At 39.1% G+C, this 19,135-nt stretch overlaps 1 protein-coding gene across 12 annotated transcripts in view; it reads right to left on the bottom strand.

The window, feature by feature from the left end:
- The window catches only part of PAK5 (p21 (RAC1) activated kinase 5), a 134,922-nt gene that overhangs the window by 23,687 nt on the left and 92,100 nt on the right, over positions 1–19,135 (bottom strand). For all 12 annotated transcript variants that reach the window (XR_005558648.1, XM_039359439.1, XM_039359427.1 and 9 more), the window contains one exon: positions 11,271–12,056. Coding sequence is in view for 11 of the 12 variants with exons in the window: in XM_039359439.1 (XP_039215373.1) it covers positions 11,271–12,056 (786 nt within the window). In the remaining variant the exon portion in view is untranslated. The remainder of the gene's footprint in view (positions 1–11,270; positions 12,057–19,135) is intronic.

Below are 19,135 nucleotides of genomic sequence, written 5' to 3'. Positions count from 1 at the left end.
AACCAAAGTTAAGGCAGCTCCTGTCATCATTAGAATTGGTACACTTGCTGAAATAGTGTAAGAGTGCTTTTGTAAAGGGTGAGCAGTTAAGAGTATCATATACTTCCAAGGGCAAGATGTTGCAAAGGGTGGAGACAGTACTAAAGAAGTATCAGCAGGCTACTGACTCCTTCACCACTTCTCCACCACCAATTCTCAGCATCCCCTTGTTGAAGAGATGGAAAAATTTGGATTGGGAGAAAAGATCCCACAAATGTCTGGAAACCCAGCCCGAATCGAAGGCTTTATAGGTGATGTGAAACAGCACTTTGAATTGAACCTGGAAGCAAATTGCCAGCCAAGTCAGTGACCACTACTTTGGATAACCCTTCCAAATCTTCTACCATTGGTTAGCAAGTAGGCCACCATATTTTGGAACACTTTTAACTTCAAAGTATAGAATGTCGCAGTGGTCTTTCTTTAAAGTGATGAAGGCATGGATTATGATCTATAGGGCATCCTGGTCCCAAAAATTCCACAACCGGTGTACAAAGCTAGGTAAAGGTCTTGAGGCTGTGGCCAATATCTTCTACTATAAAAAAAGCCACAAGTCCAGTACTGCCCCGTGGATAGGTGGTCATGTAGCTATAGATCAGGTATTGTTTCTTCTGCATTGTTAAAGGCCAATCGCTTTCAGCCCACTCACCTTACAAAATTGCTTGGGGAAAAGAGGGAGCATTATGTATGCTGTCTTCAGTTGTGCAAAAATAGACAGGCACATCCTGCTATGATACCTTTTTAACACCATGAAACACAACATTTGCATATCCTATGTCCTTGGGAAAGACTCGGTAAGATGAAAAAAAATCCAAATCCAGTTTGAACATCTGGCTGACCATAATAATACAGGTAGTACTCAGGTTACAATCATTTGTTCAGTGACTTTCAAAGTTACAACTCTGTTGAATAAGTGGTACTTATGACTGGTCCACTGAGTTTTGGCCAATGTAGCATCCCCCCCAGTCACTGAACTGCAATCTGGCTGCTTGGTACCTGGCTTGCAATACCTTGCAGTGAGCTGCAGTCATGTGATCACAATTTCCAATGTTCCCTGCTAGTTTCACACTACCAAAGTCAATGGGGAAGCCAGCAGGAAGTTGGAGGTTGCAATCACATAAGGTTCTTAATAACAGCAACTGGGATTGCCAGAATTGCCACTGTACATTACATGGTCACATGATGTGATGCTTTATGACCGTATTGCTTAGTGATGGAAATTCTGGTCCCAATTACTGTCATGCGAGAACTATCTATAATAATAATAATAGAGCTTTGGGAAGGACCTTTATAGGCGATAGAACTGCCAAGTCTGGTCAAATATCTGGGTGACTATGATGAACTATCATAATGCTACAATAAGCAGAAACTTTCAAACCTATTTTGTATGCTTTAAAGGACTGAGAGATATCTGGCTGGTCACTTTTAACATGTGAATTCTAGCTTAGAAAAGAACTGTCTGATCCAGCTGGGCTGCTCTTACAGCTGTCACAGTTGGAGCAGAGCAGCAGTTGCCATGCCTGAGGCAGCCTGAAGACAAATTAAGACAGGGCTCTATGCAATGTATACCTCTAATATATACCCTGTTTTCTTCCATGTCAGGTCACATAGATGTCAGTTTCTTGCTAAGGGGATAGGAGATTGGCTGTGGTCTGAGGTATCCAAACAATTGAGTAGTGGAGGTGGTTGTTCTCCCAACTGTTTGTCCACTGTGGGTACCTAGGTCTTACAGCAAAGCTATCCGTATACAATGCTACAAAGGGTTTTGTTTATCTGCTGGCTTGATGCTGATCAGGGTTGAGAGGGAATGATTTCCCGAAGGTCATCCAGCTGGCTTCTGTATGTAGGAAGACTGGAACTTCTCTTTCCCTGCTTCCAGTCCAGGACCTTAGCCACTGCACCAACCAGTTCAAACAAAAATCCGCCCTTGTCAGAAATAATTATCCTTAACCAAAGGATAATTGACTTCTAAACCTTGAGTTCTCTTGAATTTCCATCATCCTTGGTTTAATTTTGGAAGAGGAGAGGAGATTAAGAAGAATTATGAAAAAACCTAACAGGATCGTATAGAATACCCACAAAACAAAAAACAGAACAAGTTATCTTTTTTTTAAAAAAAAAAAAATCCCACTTTCCCAGCTATTAGTATACTAGTGTGCAGGAACGTGCACCTGCGTTTTCCTGTCAGTACCGATTCCTGGTGACTGCCTGTTTTAGTCCTTGCAGGGTTTTTTCCCCTATAATATGCTAATATTTATGACAATATTTAATTAACCACTGGTGACAAAACCAAAACCACAGTGCACTGGGATCCGGCTTCAGTAGCATTCAGAGAATTGAACCAATAGATGAAAGAGAGCTGTACTAATGGATCATACTCCTAATGGTGGTAGAAAAACTCAGATTCAGTGCTGTCACTTAATGCTAGTTGCTTGCAGACAAAAGCTAGGGTGCAGTATTAGCTACTATGGAAGGAGAATGGTGAACCACATGACTCTTTGGTGAAATGCAGCAAGACTGTACAAAGGATCCAGAGGAGAATGAATTGCATTTTTTTTCTTCCTAGCTTTTTTGGGTCATCTGAATGTGGATCCATTGGTTGTGACAGGAGTTAACTGACCATCTTGTCATCTGAGCCTGATGTCGTGGACTAAAAAAGAATAACTGTCCCAAAGTCAGTCAGATGGTGGGGGTAGAATTCACAGTTTCCTAGTTTCTAGCCTGAAGCCTTAATCACTAGACCAGGGGTAGGCAACCTTGGCTCTTTTATGACTCGTGGACTTCAACTCCCAGAACTCAGGAATTCTGGGAGTTGAAGTCCACGAGTCATAAAAGGGCCAAGGTTGCCTACCCCTGCACTAGACCAAACTGGCTCTCAAAACTGAATCTCTAGTACGTCACTGAAATCCGCGCAATATAATATGTTCTTTCAATTTGAATATTAATAAATTATATTAAAGAATTTCTTTAATCTAGGAAAGCATGAATTATATTTTTCAACAATGGATTTACAGCTTAATAAATGTTATCTGGTGTCACAAATACATTTTCCCATGGATCTATGTATTTGCCTTTATAGGTAGTCCTCGACTTACGACCACAATTGACCCCAACATTTCTGTTGCTAAGTGAAACATTGGTTAAGTGAGTTTGCCCCATTTTATGACCTTTCTTGCCACCGTCCTTAAGTGAATCACTGTAGCTATTAAAATAGTCAAATGGTTGTTAAGTGAATCTGGCTTCCCCCTTGACTTTGCTTGCAAGGTCGCAAAAGGGAATCACATGACCCCCAGGATCCTTCAACTGTCATAAATATGAGTCGGTTGCCAAGCGTCTGAATTTTGATCACGGGATGCTAAAACAGTTGTAAGTGCGAAAACTGGTCATAAGTCACTTTTTTCAGTGCCGTTGTAATTTTGAATGATCACTAAATGAACTGTTGTAAGTTGAGAACTACTTGTACTGAGTTTGAGTACTGAACCATTTAGTTCCACGTCTCCAGTTTTATTATAACTGATTTTTTTAGTGTCTAAGCCAGTGATGGTGAACCTTTTAGAGACTGAGTGCCCAAACTGCAACCCAAAACCCACTTATGCATTGTCGAGTGCTGGGTGGATGTGGCCCATTGGCTGGGTGTGGCCCATTGGGTGGGCGTGGCCCATTGGGTGGCTGTGGCTGTGGTGGTAATGGCAGACTGGATGGGACAAAAAGTTCAATCAATCAATTCCAACTTTACAAGATTTTCTTTTTCCTGTGAGAAGTTGAAATTGACTGATTGAACCTTTTTTTTTTTTTTTTTTGCACATGGCAGTGGAGGCCTAAAGTGAAAAGGTTTTATAAAACCCAGCTGAAGGCCTAGGACTGGGGCGACGGCACGCGTGCCCACAGAGAGGGCTCTGAGTGCCACCTCTGGCACCTGTGCCATAGGTTCGCCACCACTGGTCTAAGCCAATCCTTCTCTCATCGACCTTTTATCGAATAGTACCAAAAAGTGGCTTTGACATGGATCCAGGATTCTGCACAAGCCACTTTTCCTGGAGTTTCACAATATTTTTAAAGTTAGGCATCTGAATCGATTGCTCTAGCATTGAGCAATAAGTAAAAGGCTTAAAATACGGGCCCAAACTGCAAGAGATTACCTCACGTAAAGAAGATGAAAACTGGAGTGATATATAACTGGAAGAAGTCAAAATCAAAAGAAATCAGATCTCAGAGATGCTAACGTAAAGGGAGGTAGGGTTAGTTGTTCCTGACAGACAGCTTGGAATCAGCAAAGAAAATCAGAATTGGGGACCTCCAGCGAGACATGAGTATCTGTCTGAAAGAATACAAAGGGAAGAAATGGAAGTAATATCTCAATAATGTTAGGAAATATGTGAAAAAACTAGAGAAGTTTACTCTGGGGAGCGATGGCAAGAAGAAGAAAAAAGGAAAAGCTTACACTTAAATTGGACAGCAGAGGGAGGGAGGGAGGGACAGAGAGAGAGAGAGAGAGAGAGAGAGAGAGAGAGAGAGAGAGAGAGAGAGAGAGAGAGGGAGGGAGGGAGGGAGAGAGCAAACAAGAGACCAAGCTTCAAGTGAAAAAGAAAGACTACTTATGAGTACAATAAAAAGTAAAACACGAGGCTTTTCACCCTGCAGCTACCAGAGTTAGGGTTAGCTTTGAGAGCATGAAGGATTCAGGAATATTGGCCACTTGGCCTACGTGAAGTAAGGAAGAGCATCAGCAATGAGGGAAATTGCACAATAGATTTGACTGGAGAAGATCCCATGAAGAGTCAGGAGCTAAGCTGGGCACAGAAGTTCCAACCAGAAGGGATTAAGCATCCAGGGAAAGAATAAAATGGCTACATGAGACTTTTGCAGAGACTGCTGTGGACATTTTTTGCAAGGAAGGGGAGGAGAGTTGGACTGTTTACACATGTCCTGTTCTTCTGAAATGTTCTGTGCAGTACTTTGAAGGGGATTGTTGTGGGCAAATTGCTATCTGGGCAGGTCTGTCTGTGGAGCATAAGGAGATTTATCTCATGGAGTTCAACAGCTTTCCTATTTCTTGTACCTACATGATACTGTCTGTATATTTGGATTGGTGTTGTTTCCTAAGGCAGAGGTAGGCAACCTTGGGTTTTTTATGACTTGTGGACTTCAACTCCCAGAATTCCTGAGCCAACCATGCTGAGGGGAAAGGGAGAGTTTCCAAGCTGAGCCATGCTGGCTCAGGAATTCTGGGAGTTGAAGTCCACAAGTCATAAAAGAGCCAAGGTTGCCTACCCCTGGCCTAAGGCAAGTGGTAAAGTTGTTTTTGTTTGTTTAGAACCACGGCTTAAATATTTTTTTCTTAGTGGATGACTAGGAGGGAGTCTTATGTTGTTTATAGCAGACCCCACCTCGACCCCAGAGATCTGGCAATAGGTTTCGTTTAAAGTGAAAGTCATCGGAATTAGAGGTTTCTGCTTGGAAGATCTCTGAGAGAGCCATTTATCAAACCTTTGCAGTTGCTGGGTTAAATACAGTAGGAGCCATATTTATTTGCAGATGGATTTTAAAAAAATCTTTAATTGGTTAATAATATTACTAGTCCTAATGTTAGCTTAGTAATACCTTAATATCACTTGATAAATATACAGTAGATTGCCATATAAATCAGTGAAGGTAATCACAAATGACACTTTTTACTGATAACTAACTCTGAAATTAATTTATATATCCCCAAAGTATCTGCAAAAAAAATACAATACGGGAATAGAAAGTAGAAGCTCACCATCTCCGGTTCTTAGAAAGGTATAAAATAAGATGCTGCCATTTCCTAAATGATCTTCTAAAACGATTACCCAGTTAATTTTAAAATTCCCAAATTGATTCTTTCTAATCTACATCAGAATCATTCTTGGGAGAAAAAAAAATATGAGTCATACTCTTCAAAGCAAGCATCAGAGCAATATTTACACAGTTTTTAATCCAATTTGCTTCTGAACTTTCAGAATTCAGTAAACAGCAGTCTTTATGTCTCTTCGCCCCCCCTTTTTTAAGAAGTCTTGTCTCATTTTTTATCTGCTAATACTTGACATTCTCAAATATGTACCTATGTAGATGATTGATTTAAAAAAAAAAGAAAGCAGGGGAAAAAAGAATAATAAGCCTTTTCTGAAAAGAGCAATTTTCAGCACTGTGCTGAGGCAAGCGAGCTCATAATAACTCCACGGTGGGTGGGAGTTTAGAAACAGACTCATGATGTGGCACAATTACAAATAATTATAGCAGCGAATTTATTTAATCAATCAATTTCAGTGGTAAAGCACGGGGCAGGGGTGGACAAAGCAGAAGCTCCATTCAGCGTTTAGTTACTAGTTTCACTGCTGGCTGCCAGCCAGAAGTCCTCTGATCCATGTTAGTTAAATGCACATTAATCTGAATTTGGCAGTGTAATCAAGGACCCAACTGAACTGTGAAATTGAATTCTGCAGTGGAACTTCATTTGACCATTTTATGCTAAGGCTGTAGGGAGGAGCGATGGGGGAAGCCTGCTGCAGCATCAATTTATCTCCGTAGGCTGCTGCACAGTGAGGGAACAACTGAATTCTATCCAGCACAGGAAGAGAGATGCACAGCAAGAATCAGATCTGTTTAACCACCTCTGGAGATTCCTTCACTGGCCCTTCTTCTTCTTCTTCTTTTTTTTAACTCTTGGGAAGTTTTGACGAGAAAAAGGATTTCCCTGGCTCTTGGAAGCTGTGCTGAAGGCTAAAACCAATGAGTGTGTTGGTCAGTTTATTTTAAAGACCGCTCCTTCATTAGTTCCAAAACAAATACGTCAATTATCCTCTAACTATATCTTGGAGCATCGAATTTCTGAGGCATAAATAAATTGGGAGTGAACAACAGATGCATATGATAATTGTATGACAATTCAACCTCCTAGGAAGAGCTCAGAATATTTTGTGAAAGGATAATAATAAAGAGAATATAAGACAGGCCAAGAATTTTATCTGGACTGGAGAAAATGAAGCTGACTACCAGTGGCAGTGAAATCTCAATGGCTGTTCTGCTGAAACCCCTTCAGAACAATATTCCAACTCTACATTTCCAAACGTCAGAATGTCTTGGTTGCATAAATGTTTATTTACACTGCCTTTTTGATCCCATATTTCGTCACCATCACTGAAAAGTAAGCAATGTCAGTTTGCTTGCATCATTCTGCTCTGGGTTGGAGGAAATACTACAATAAGGTATTTTTTTTTTTTAAAACAAAGCTCCAAGTTTGAGGCATCAAAATAGATTACCTAGGCATTACTTTCCAAACTATTCTCTGTGACCATACCTGGAAATCTGGAAGCTACAAAATGAAGAAAATAAATTCCTGAACCTGCCTTGCATAGTCCTGACCAAATATGATGGAATCTATACTTACATATATCACACAGCAAGACACTACAACTTTTGTTGCAGTGAGAAAGGAGAGCTTATCAAAAGGAAGTTCTATATTTATGCTGTGGCTTCTGCAGGATTGCTGTGTCATGTCATTTTGGACTAAAGCTTCAGATGCTATTACAATATTTTTCTTTTGCAGTGATTTATACATTTTTTTGGAGGAAATAAAGCAGTTGTCTGCTTTTTTCTAACCTTGCTCCTGGCATTATATGCAGTTCTGCATCTTCCTCAAGTAAGCTTTTTTTTTTTAATTAATGGTTGTGCAACTTGAGAAAACTATAATATAGGAAATAGTCTGGATTGTATTCCTTCTGCTTCCTCTGTAAAAGTCTTAACTCTTGGATCATGATATAGACCAGTGTTTCTGAACCTTGACAATTTTAAGGCATGTGGACTTCAACTCCCAGAATTCCACAGCCAGCAGTGGAATTCTGGGAGTTGAAGTCCACATGCCTTAAAATTGTCAAGGTTGAGAAACACTGATATAGTCTGATCAGGTCAATCCCTCTGCCCATTAGTGATCTGACATGTAGTTTAAAAATATCAGAATTATTTTGCATGAAAGTCTGCAGGAGAAAATAAAAAGCTGCTGCTAAAATACTCTCATTCATATATTCTACACATATGCTGTTTCCTGTACTGTATGCAGTGAGAAAACTGTAAACAACCTAACAAGGTCCAGGCACAGATATCTGTAACACTGCAAAGTCAATAACATGCACTATATTTATTGAACTGATATCCCATTGAGAGTGATGAGATTGTGACAAGAAAGAAATCAGACAAACACATACAATTATATTACCTTTCAAAGTATAAAATATAAATAGAGATCGATGAAACTACCCTAAGGAAAAGATACGAAAAGTGAAAAAGAATCACTTCCTCAAATCCAGGTCAATGAAGCAGATTAAATTCTGACAAGACATCCATCAAAGTCACAGCGGTGAGACAGAACATGCTGCTGCAGAAGCAGCTGTAAGGCTTGGTGTAACAGGAGCTCAAATGCATCTGCTATTGTCTTTGGCATAGTCGCAATTCTACATAAGCTGGCCTCAAAGTAAGTCTCATTGAATTCAGTAGCACGTTCTTGTGAATAGAGGTGTACAGACTGGCTCTATTTAGCTGCTAAGCGATGGCTGTGTCCCTGGTACTTGAATAATTCAGGGTTTTTTGGATAGGTAGGGAAAAATATGGATAGGAAAGCAGCAAGAAAACCAACACATTAAAAGACCTCAAAGGAATAGGATGTGGGAGATACCCGCAAAGGAACATGAGCCGTGGCAGATCCTGACACAAATGAAGGCACTCACTGAGAAATTTAACCAGTATAAATTACATTTCCTTACCCTGGACTGAAAAATGGACAATCGATGTCAACTCCACTCAGAGCTGACGCGTTCAATTAAACAAAATTAACTGCTGTTTTATTCCTCCATATTGGGTTCACACAACTTCCACTGTGGCTTGAAAGAAAAGAAGGAGCGTGTTCTTTTTGATATGCTGTTCTGCCTATGATAAAACATATATATGTCTCTATACTGTACTTCGTTGCAGGCTCAGCTGAAACATGAACCCGACTTAAAACAACTCAAAAAAACTCTTATACTCTGTACAAGGCATAACAAAGATCTGGGATTTGCTGCCCGATGATGTGGGACTTGCTGTGGGCTTAGACAGCTTTAAAAAGGAATTAGTCAAATGCCTCAAAAGTGAATGTGTCTGGTGCTATCAGGAGATTAGCCATGGCAGCCAGATGTATGGGTTGAGTTTTGACAAGAAAGTACTTCCCTCCAATTCCAATCAGAAAAGTAAATTTGTGCTCTTATTATGCATTTTCTGAAGGTATAAGTGTAGTCATATTGGAAACAGGTTGGCAACTGTATCATAGTTGCGCCATATAGGACTGCAGGCCATAGGTAGTGACTGACCAAATATTTTAGAAACAATTCCGCAGAGCCCTCCAAAATGTTTCCACCAAACACATTTTTTGTGAGATGGAAGGGGAAATTATTAGACATAAAGGAGTGGGGGTTAAATGCCTTAACTGTATTTAATTTTGGAGTCTAGTTCTGGCACAACAGAGTTAATGTAGCCTTTGACTTGAAAACAGTTAACCGACTCTAGACTGTGTGGATTTTTGCTCTGAAGGTGAGGTTCCTTTTATTATTTTTTTGGGCGGTGGTATCAGGTCACAATGTCCTAGACCAGACATGTCAAACTCATGATGTCACGTGACGTCATGCAACATATCAGAACAGTTTTGCCATTGCCGGCAATGGGGTGGGCGCGGCTTCCGGATGACGCATCCGGCCCGTGGGCCGGCAGTTTGACACCCCTGCCCTAGACGGAATCAGATAAATCAACTCTTGCTCTGGAAAGATTCCACTGAGTTCAACAGTACTAACTCGAATGACATGAGATAACACAAAAAGCTTCTTCCATGGTTTTATCTACCTGGCTTATGGGGATCCAATGATAATTATATGATCAGGTATAGCCATCACCAGCAACCAAATGTTTGTGCTAGGAAGTAAGTATTCATTGTGCATGGTTTAACATTTATTCTGTCAAATTGCTGTGCCTGTTCTAGTATTTTATGAGAATTAGGTTCAAAACAGAAAACTGTTTTGATGATGATGATCTATTGGAAAATGTAGGGGTAGATTTATTGATGAGGGGTGTAGAATTGTTGAATCTTTTTGGGAAGGAGAAATCCAAAATGAGTAGGACAAGTAAACCTTAACTAATGAGCTGAAGAAGTACAGGACTTGTCTGCTGTTTAATAGCATACAAAATATCATCACCAGCTTAATTTCATTTCAACCTTCATTCATGGCTCATGCCTGCGTACATCTTTGTGTGCGAGTAGAAGCCTAACCAAAGATTGTCAAACAAGGCTGATTCAGAAGCAGGTACTTAATAAAATGATATCCCAATATGAGATTTATCTGGGAAAAAGATTGTGCCCTGAAGCCTTCCTCTTCTTCTTTGTTGAACAATGCCTCATAAAAAGCAGGATGTTTACCATATGTAGCTTCTACAAGCTAAACTAAACAATTCAGCCTATTTAGCTATGGTAGTTGAGAACTTACTATAACAAGGGATGTTATGGGAATCAGGTAGTTTTGCATTTATAATTCCCCTAAATTACTCACCTTCTTTCTGATTTTATCCAGATTATTTTCTGCCGAGAAAATTATTTTAGGTATGATTGCTTGGGTAAATGCTTCCATGAATTAAATATGAGGCGAACAAGAGAAGTAGTCACCAGTTGAACATTTCAACTCTTTACGAAACATATATTATGTATTATCTGCATCTTAAACCTCATCCAAACATAAACTAAGGTACACAACTAAGCCTGCAGCAATCTGAAAACAAGGTAGCTTAAAAAGCATGCATCCCTCATGTACATATTAACATGTATGATTGATACCAAAATACAAGGACAGTTGAGGTGCCCATATTAACCCACAAAGAAGAAATATGAGAAAATTCCTAGAAATGGACTAGTTCCTTCCATTTCTATTGACCTTAAGACAATCTTCATCTAGATTTATCTACTTAGTGCTAATATTAATCTTATTTGACTTCTGTCCCATATTTAGAAGAAGCAGAAATATTGCATTATGTCACAATGACAAAGATTTAAAATGAGAAAACCTTCATGCTAATTCATGTCAATTTTCTGGAGCATAAACCCCTCTTTAGAACTGAGGCATGGAGACATTACTAAAGGGAAACAGAGTGTTTAAATTCTGAAATGATAGTAAGGTTAAAAATGTGGACCCGTACAAATTTACCTTTGAAATGCCTGCTGTTGTTTCCGACAATCGAGGGTAGGTGTAGGAACTATATGAATACCCTTGCTGATTGGACTTAAAAGCACTTGCTCCATAGGGCATGATTGGCTCTTGAAGGCCAGACCCTGACCTTGACCTTTGCCTCATGGCTGGTTGAGGACTTGCCTGGTTCACATAGGATGATTTCGGTCTTTTGTCGTAATCATCCTTGGACCACTCGCTGTCACTGTATTCTAGTCCTTCTCTGGAGTATTGACTGTGAAGAGAAGTTCTAGAGAGAGCATAATGAAAAGGCTCTTTATAATCCAGAGAAGAGTGACTAGGTACCCTCCGATATTCCAGCTTCAGGCCACCATACTCATTCAGTTTACTTTTTGTTTCCAAGGGAGTGCGATAATCTGGTAGGAATCTAGAGATATCAGACTTCAGAGGCTTGGCTTCAGAAAAATACATCTCACTTGGCTTCAGCTTGGCCACGTGTCCATTTTGTTTTGCAGCACAGCTCTCTTGGGAGTATCTGTCTGCTTCTTCCCTACGAAGGCACCTGTCTCTGTATTTTTCAACAAAGAGATCAGTCCCTGTTTCTGACTCGCTGGAATACTGTGAATAGGTGACAAAGCCATTTTCTTGCTGGTGGATTTCTATATGGTTGGAGGATCTTAGGTGAGAAGTGGGAGGACTCTCCTTCCGAAGTGAGTTGGAACGAGTCACGGAGATATTGTCAAATTCTTCCAGCAAGCCATTGATTGAAGCATCCTTGCAAGGTTTATTTCCTCTGACGATGGTCTGGGAACAGAAGATAGCTTTTGATTAAAGGCTGCCTTTGATTTAATGCCGTAGCAATAAAACCATTCAGCAGTGTCATTTCAGCAATATTGCAAAGAACATCGGGACAGTCCACTTTTATCAGGTAGAAAATTTGGGGACAAAATGTCATTTCCCCCCCCCCCCCCCCAAGGTGCATCACTGCATACTCTTGCTAACTCTCTCCTCAACAATACTCTTACAAAAAAATTACCATTTGATGTTAGCCTAAGAATTTAACATTATTTCCTAGGATGCTGATAGAGAAGAAATCTATCTACTTCAGTGTTTCCCAAACTTGACAATTTTAAGGCATGAGGACTTCAACTCCCAGAATTCCACAGCCAGCTGGCTGTGGAATTCTGGGAGTTGAAGTCCACATGCCTTAAAATTGTCAAGATTGGGAAACACTGATCTACTTAATAGAACAGGTTGTGATTCACTTCAGCAGGTTGTTCTTTGGAAAGGAATAACTAAACAACTGGTATTTCGTGCTTCCATAAAAAGGTCACGGAAGGTACCACTATAACACGTGTGTTTGTAGAAGACAGAGAGAGAGAGAAAGAAAAGCCATATGATTTCTTTCTCTGCTCTGTACAACCATCATAAACTAGATTAAAACTTTCTTTAGACTTTGATCAAAACTTTCTTTTGACTTCATCAAGTAGAAGAATTTTAGTTTCTTAATGATCAGTGTGTAGACAGTATGCGGCTATAGGAAATTATCTTGGATTAAACATACAGTATATTTACTTAAGGCAGGCACCAGGAATCCATGATTTTCTAGATATTCTTGATTTCAACAGCTTTCTGCCCACTTTGCATACAGAAAAGTCAAGAATGATGGGACCAGGGATGTCTGCAGAGGAATTCAACAGTATCAAAATGGCAGGTGTGACCAGAGAATGAAAGCTTCATCCCTTTTTATGTGATGCATGACATCCACATTAGGGTTTTGATCGCAAGTCGTGTCCACCATACTGATGTTCTTGACTTTCCCTGTGGACACTCCTGGATGGAAGTTACCCTTTAATAATAATTAGAGCCACGTAGTTACTGCATATCTGACCCAAAATACCGATAATAAGACTTTTATCCAAGACCTCAGCTAATTGGCTAATTAGAGCAGCGATCTGATTCAGTATATTTATTTCTAAAATTTATTAGGTGCCCATGTTGTCACATGGTAACTCTGGATGGCTTTACAATATTAAAAATTAAAATTATATAAATTACTAGTAATATCTATCTATCTATCTATCTATCTATCTATCTATCTATCTATCTATCTATCTATCTAATCGACCTAGCCAAAAAGAGAGGGAGGGAATATGATGCAAGGAGAGGGTGAGATCTGTTGTTAATCAATCCATGATTCATATTAAGTTGTTCATGTGAAAGTGTTTATAATTAAACAGGATACCAGCCAACCATTCTTGGAGCAAGCAAACTTAAATGAACTTCATGGCTACCTTGACTTTCAGTAAGAATGGGGGTGATACAACAATGATCGTGTGGCTAGAATTTCCAACCTTCTAAGTTTTTTTTTCTTGGCAGTATACTTTTTCATTTTTATCTATTCAACCAGCTATTTTTTTTTTAGCAAATGCGAAATTAGCAATTTTTTTACTGAATTTCAGGAACATGATCTTGGAGCACGGACTTCAAAGGGATGTAGATAGTTTAATAGGGCATACGGACTGCAGATTACCTGTCCTGATATAAGATGAGCAATAGCTAATGCACAACACATAGTTTATTTTCCTGCAATCCAATTCCAGGCATAGCAGACTGAATTACTACTGAGTTGAATGGGATTTATTCCATAAGTGGCACTCAGAAAAGTAGTCTCAAAATCTTGACATATTTCACTGCATTTATAGTTTGAATAATAATCTCCTTAACATCAATCTCTTTCCCAGAAAGAATCTGCCTATCTAACCTAGATGACCATGAACCATCTGCTCATGGGGCCCACCTAGGAGGAGTTGTTCCTATACCATAGCTCCTCTCCTATGGAACAGCCTGCTTCCCTAAGCAAGAATGCATTCCCATGGTCCTCAGAAGATGGTAAACATCTTGTTCTTCTAGTAGGTTATGTATGCTTTGGGAAAGGTGCCTTTGAATCAGTCTTGACTCCTGGAAAATACCTGGACAACTACTCCCTACAATTTTCTGGACAACAGAAACTTTCCCCAAATGATTTGCCACTGCCTTCTTTCTAGGGCTAAGAAAAAATGATTGACCTGAAATCACCCAGCTTTGTACCTTAGGCAGGACTAGAATTCACAATATCCCAGTTTCTAGTCATAGCCACTGCATCAAACTGTCTCTCTCCATGTACACATATTCCCATTAATATCTGTACTTGACTTTGAGTCCTAGTGGATGGCAGTAATAGAAGAATCACACAGAAACACATGTAAACAAACAAATAAATTCAAATAACATTATCAACTTTCTGCTTTCTTCATTTAGGCTATTTGTTCAGTTAAAAAATTTCTCTCTCATGCCCTTGACTATTAATAATGATGATGGTGATGATTGTTGAACAATGCTGACAAAAATGAGTTACACTATGTTTCAATACTAAATATGAACTTAATATGCAGCTTTGGAGTAGATAACAATGGAACAAGGACATAGAGATAATTTAGTAGATAGGGTCACCGTGTAATAATTATATAAACTTCTTTGGGAAGGAGACTTTTAAGAAAATTGTCCTTGTACAAATACAATGCAATGACTAGCATGCATCTCAAATAAAAGAGCAGAGGCATATTACAGTACTCAGAGATCCTGTGAGCCTCAATAAGCTCTTAAGATTTGATATCTGTTCTTCTCTTATAGAGCCTATTAGAAGTTGGTTCAGTCGGACCCTTCGCTATTCAGAAGAGTAGTAATAAAACATAATTGAACTTGTGTATTGTTTACACAGCAAGATTTGATTTGCAACTTAATAACATTTGAGAATGCCTGCTCAGAAAAGGAGCCCTTCGCGGTTAATGGGGCTTGCAACCGGTTGCACGTATGTAAGGACTCATTCAATCACCGAGGCTCAAGTCTCACACTTGTACTGGAGTAGGACAATACTGAACTGTGTAACTGAGTTCTCAGTAAGTGAATACAGAATGACATTGTTTAAAAGTATTAAGGCCTTACAATACTCCAGATTTAATCATATGCTGACTCGTTAGGAATTAATTTAGGCATGGCAAAATGAAACTGGTGATTTGACATTGCATGCTCAGCAAGGCATCCTCTGCCTTGGCTGTGGCTCAGGCCAATGTACAATAGCTTGCCATCAGAAAAAAATCTCATATAAGAGAATGCAAACTATATAGTGTATTGGTTTAGAACAATCCTTCATTTTACTTTTCTTACTGATGGTTAAGGGAATTCATATTTTTTTATTCACTGTAACGTACTTGGGTAGAAGTTTCTCAATTCAGTGTGTATGTGTATCCTATACAGCATAACCTAATCTAATCTATCTAATCTAATGTAATCTAACGTAATCTAATCTATATCATACCATCATATAGCATAGCAATCTAACCTAACCTAACCTAACCTAACCTAACTTAATCTAAACAGGGATTGGCTAGAAGACCTCCAAGGTCCCTTCCAATTCTGTTATTCTGTATTCCATATAACGTAACGTAGCGTAGCAAAGCATAGCATAGTATAATGTAGTATAGTAACATAGCAATTGTATCTCAGCAGTTTTTTCAGATGCATTTCATGCCCACTTCCCCTGTTAGATCATTATTACTCTTTTCAGTAATTTACATTAAAAACTGCATTTGATTGGAGAACCGAAACATAGCATTTGAAAAAATATGACTATTCAAGCATAAATATGCTGGTTCAAAGAAACAAGAATTTGCTACATTGCGTACAACGCAATCTGAATGAATTTCCTCTCCCGACCGTTGCAGTCTAAAGATGGAATCTGCTACAAATCCCTGGGGCATACTTAAAGCGAAGGAGGGAAGCCCATTCCTAACAGAATGGATGTGCTTCTGATTAAGCAAAGCAATGGACGAAAATAGCATGGACAATATCTACATCATCTACAGTGACCTTGATGGAGGTGTGCAGAAACCATTACCTAAGCAAAAGGGGATGAAACATTTTTAAAGTTCAGAACAACAAAATAGTATTTGGAAGATGTTCAGGCAGACACATCCCTAATTCACTTAACTATAAGAAGAAAGTACAGTACAATCAGACTTGCAAGATTCAGTTAATACAGCCAGTCTCAATCAAAATAGTTTTAATCTTCCTCTGGAATTGATTTTCTAGTCTGGTTTACCTGGGGGTGGGGAGGCTCACATATTTATACAGCACATAGTGATTATGCCTGAGGTAGGTCATTACTTATTGTCAAAGAATATAACATAACTAAAAAGCTAAAATAGTTTGGGTGGCTATTTATGCATCAATAGGAAAAGCACTCGACAATTCCGATTACTTTAATACCTGCATATGCGCAGTGATATAGGTACATATTTGTTACTTCTCTAGGTTATAGCAATACAATTCATCTGCTTGCAATAAAACCAACTGCAAATGGATGATCTTCTAAGGCTATTTAGTTTGTTCTCCAGAACTATTGGCTTGATGCCCTTCTACTTGACTTCTGACCTGGCTACGTTTGTGTTAAGCAAACTACAGTAAAGAAGATTCTAATGAGGAAGACCTGGTCTTAGTTGGTGATCTTCCATGTTTGGCTCAAACTGTGAAATTAGTCAGCACAAACAAAGCCAAAACCCTTTGACCTCTCCACCATTTGTACCAATTACTATCTGCCATTTGGAATCCATGCCATTATTTTGTGCAAGCAAACTCTAAAACAATAGAGAAAGTTATAAGTATGCTTCCATTTGTCACGGAAATAGACATCCATTGTTATGAATATGCTTAATTCTTACTTGTCTCCCCTTAACGGGTCTGTTCTGGGTCACTCATATTTACCACAGCATGGAACAGCATGATTGACAATGAAGTGCTTCATAATTTAATGAGCCCCTGAAGCACCCAGGAGGCATCTGCCTTCCAAGTGCAAATATGTGGCTCAAATCCAAGTGCTGCTTTAATATTCTCTCTCCCCTCTGTGGCAGATCCTCACTTTTTTTTAGCTTGGAGTTCCCCTCTGGTTGTTTGAGCAAAGATCATCCTTTGGTGACATGAAGTGGCTCTGCATACAAAACCATAGTTTTTTCTCTAAGGCAAGATTGTTCTTCATGTGTTACAAAGCCAGTATCTTAACCTCCTCACATTCCTAATGCTCCAGGCTCTTTCCTTGCATCCTGAGCCAAAATTGGTATGTAAAAGCCTTCTGGTAGGTGGACTTTTGTTGATACTCATTCAGGCCAGCTGTTAGAGACCTCTATGTAAGGGCAGAGTAAGAGCAAAGTAAATCTTGTCCTCCACTTTTTAACACTTTGGTAGATAATTGGCAATTTCCAAAAATACGCAAGTCACATTCGGCTTATTATTCATAAAGAAAAATGGAGATATACAGGGCCCAGATGAAAATTACAAAAGATTTCTTGTTCAAGAAGAAACCAAGCCTAGCAACAATGTTTCCCTGAAACATCAAGATGTAGTCAACGTGTAATTAGAAACTGAAAGTACTGGCAATTATCATAGCATACTCAAAAGATTAAATGTTTCTCATTCCAAAAACAGTAAGAATTTTTGTAGTATTTGTGGTATTTAAAAATGTATTATTAAACCACAGGTAGCGATAGAAGGTACACAGTTACAGACCTCTATGTACTAATAGGCAACTAATTTGCTATCTATTATGGAAGGATACTGTACCACAGGCTACATCTTCTGCTATTCTTACAAGTTCATCCTTACTAGCAGAATGCTTAATCATTGTCTTAAGGCTATAAGACTCTTTAAAATCATATTCCCAAGAGGCTTTTATAGAATCTCTAATCTCTTTGCATAGATATTGGATTGGTTGGATACTGGCATGTCCAGCCATCCCTTGTAAGAAAATATGAAAGGTTTCCTCAGTACAAGCAAAGTTAGCTGCAGTCTTTACTTTGGCCTCATAGGCAAGAACAGGGGTATTCAAACTTGGCCCTTTTATGACTTGTGGACTTCAACTCCCAGAATTCCTCAGCCAGGCACACTGGCTGAGGAATTCTGGTAGTTGAAGTCCACAAGTCATAAAAAGGCCAAGTTTGAAGACCCCGGGGCAAGAATGTCACTATGTTTGGAAGCAGACAGCTCATCGTAGCCACTTTATTGATCTGGGACTGCAAATAAATAATAATCATATCCATATCCCCTGACAACATCAGCATTATTTCCCAATGAAGGCTCAGGGGATACTGATTCTAAAAAAATATAACGATTCTAAAAAATATAATCGTATTTCCTAAAGTGGTGACTTTGAAAAGTAGTCTTTTCATAGTGCAAAAGAAAACCAGAAATGACTTTGATCATTCAAATCCTTCCTGCCTTGATGCTAATTGCATACATTAACGCAAAAGAAGGGGCACCTGGGAGAAATCCATATTACTGCTGGGAGTTATGGCTTGCCTTTGTGTCATAGTAATTCCTCGTACATTAAAATCAATGAAGCCAATCTATTTGAGTTAATGTCCACTTCTCTCCAAAAGCAGATCTTTTCCTTTCTGAGGAGTTCCAGCATTTGTTCTGGCTGGTGGTGACAAGAGGCATACTTCATGGTGTCATGTTCCTGGTCTGTCCTCTGGTGATAAGCTATAATGGATCTGCCGTAGGAACAGCTGTCTCACCGTGTAACAAAGAGGAGATGAAAAACAGCTTTTCCTCTAAAACCACTGTATTTCCATAGACTGTAATGAAGTAGGTAATTAACTGCTTTGCCCCAGAAAGACCCAGCATTAAACAAATAATTCTGTATTTTATGCCTTTCTTGAGGGATGCGCTTTTTTTTTCTTAAAATAGGAGTCTACTTCCAAATGCTTATTTAAATACTATGTAGTAATAGATGAGAATACATTTTAATAGTCTAGCTAAGATTAAACCATACATCAGACTAATGTATTTCT

This window comes from Crotalus tigris, unplaced genomic scaffold, assembly GCF_016545835.1.
Source record: "Crotalus tigris isolate CLP2741 ecotype Arizona unplaced genomic scaffold, ASM1654583v1 scf7180000019070.2622420, whole genome shotgun sequence".
Taxonomy (NCBI): domain Eukaryota; kingdom Metazoa; phylum Chordata; class Lepidosauria; order Squamata; family Viperidae; genus Crotalus; species Crotalus tigris.
This window is presented reverse-complemented; position numbering and strand designations above follow the sequence as displayed.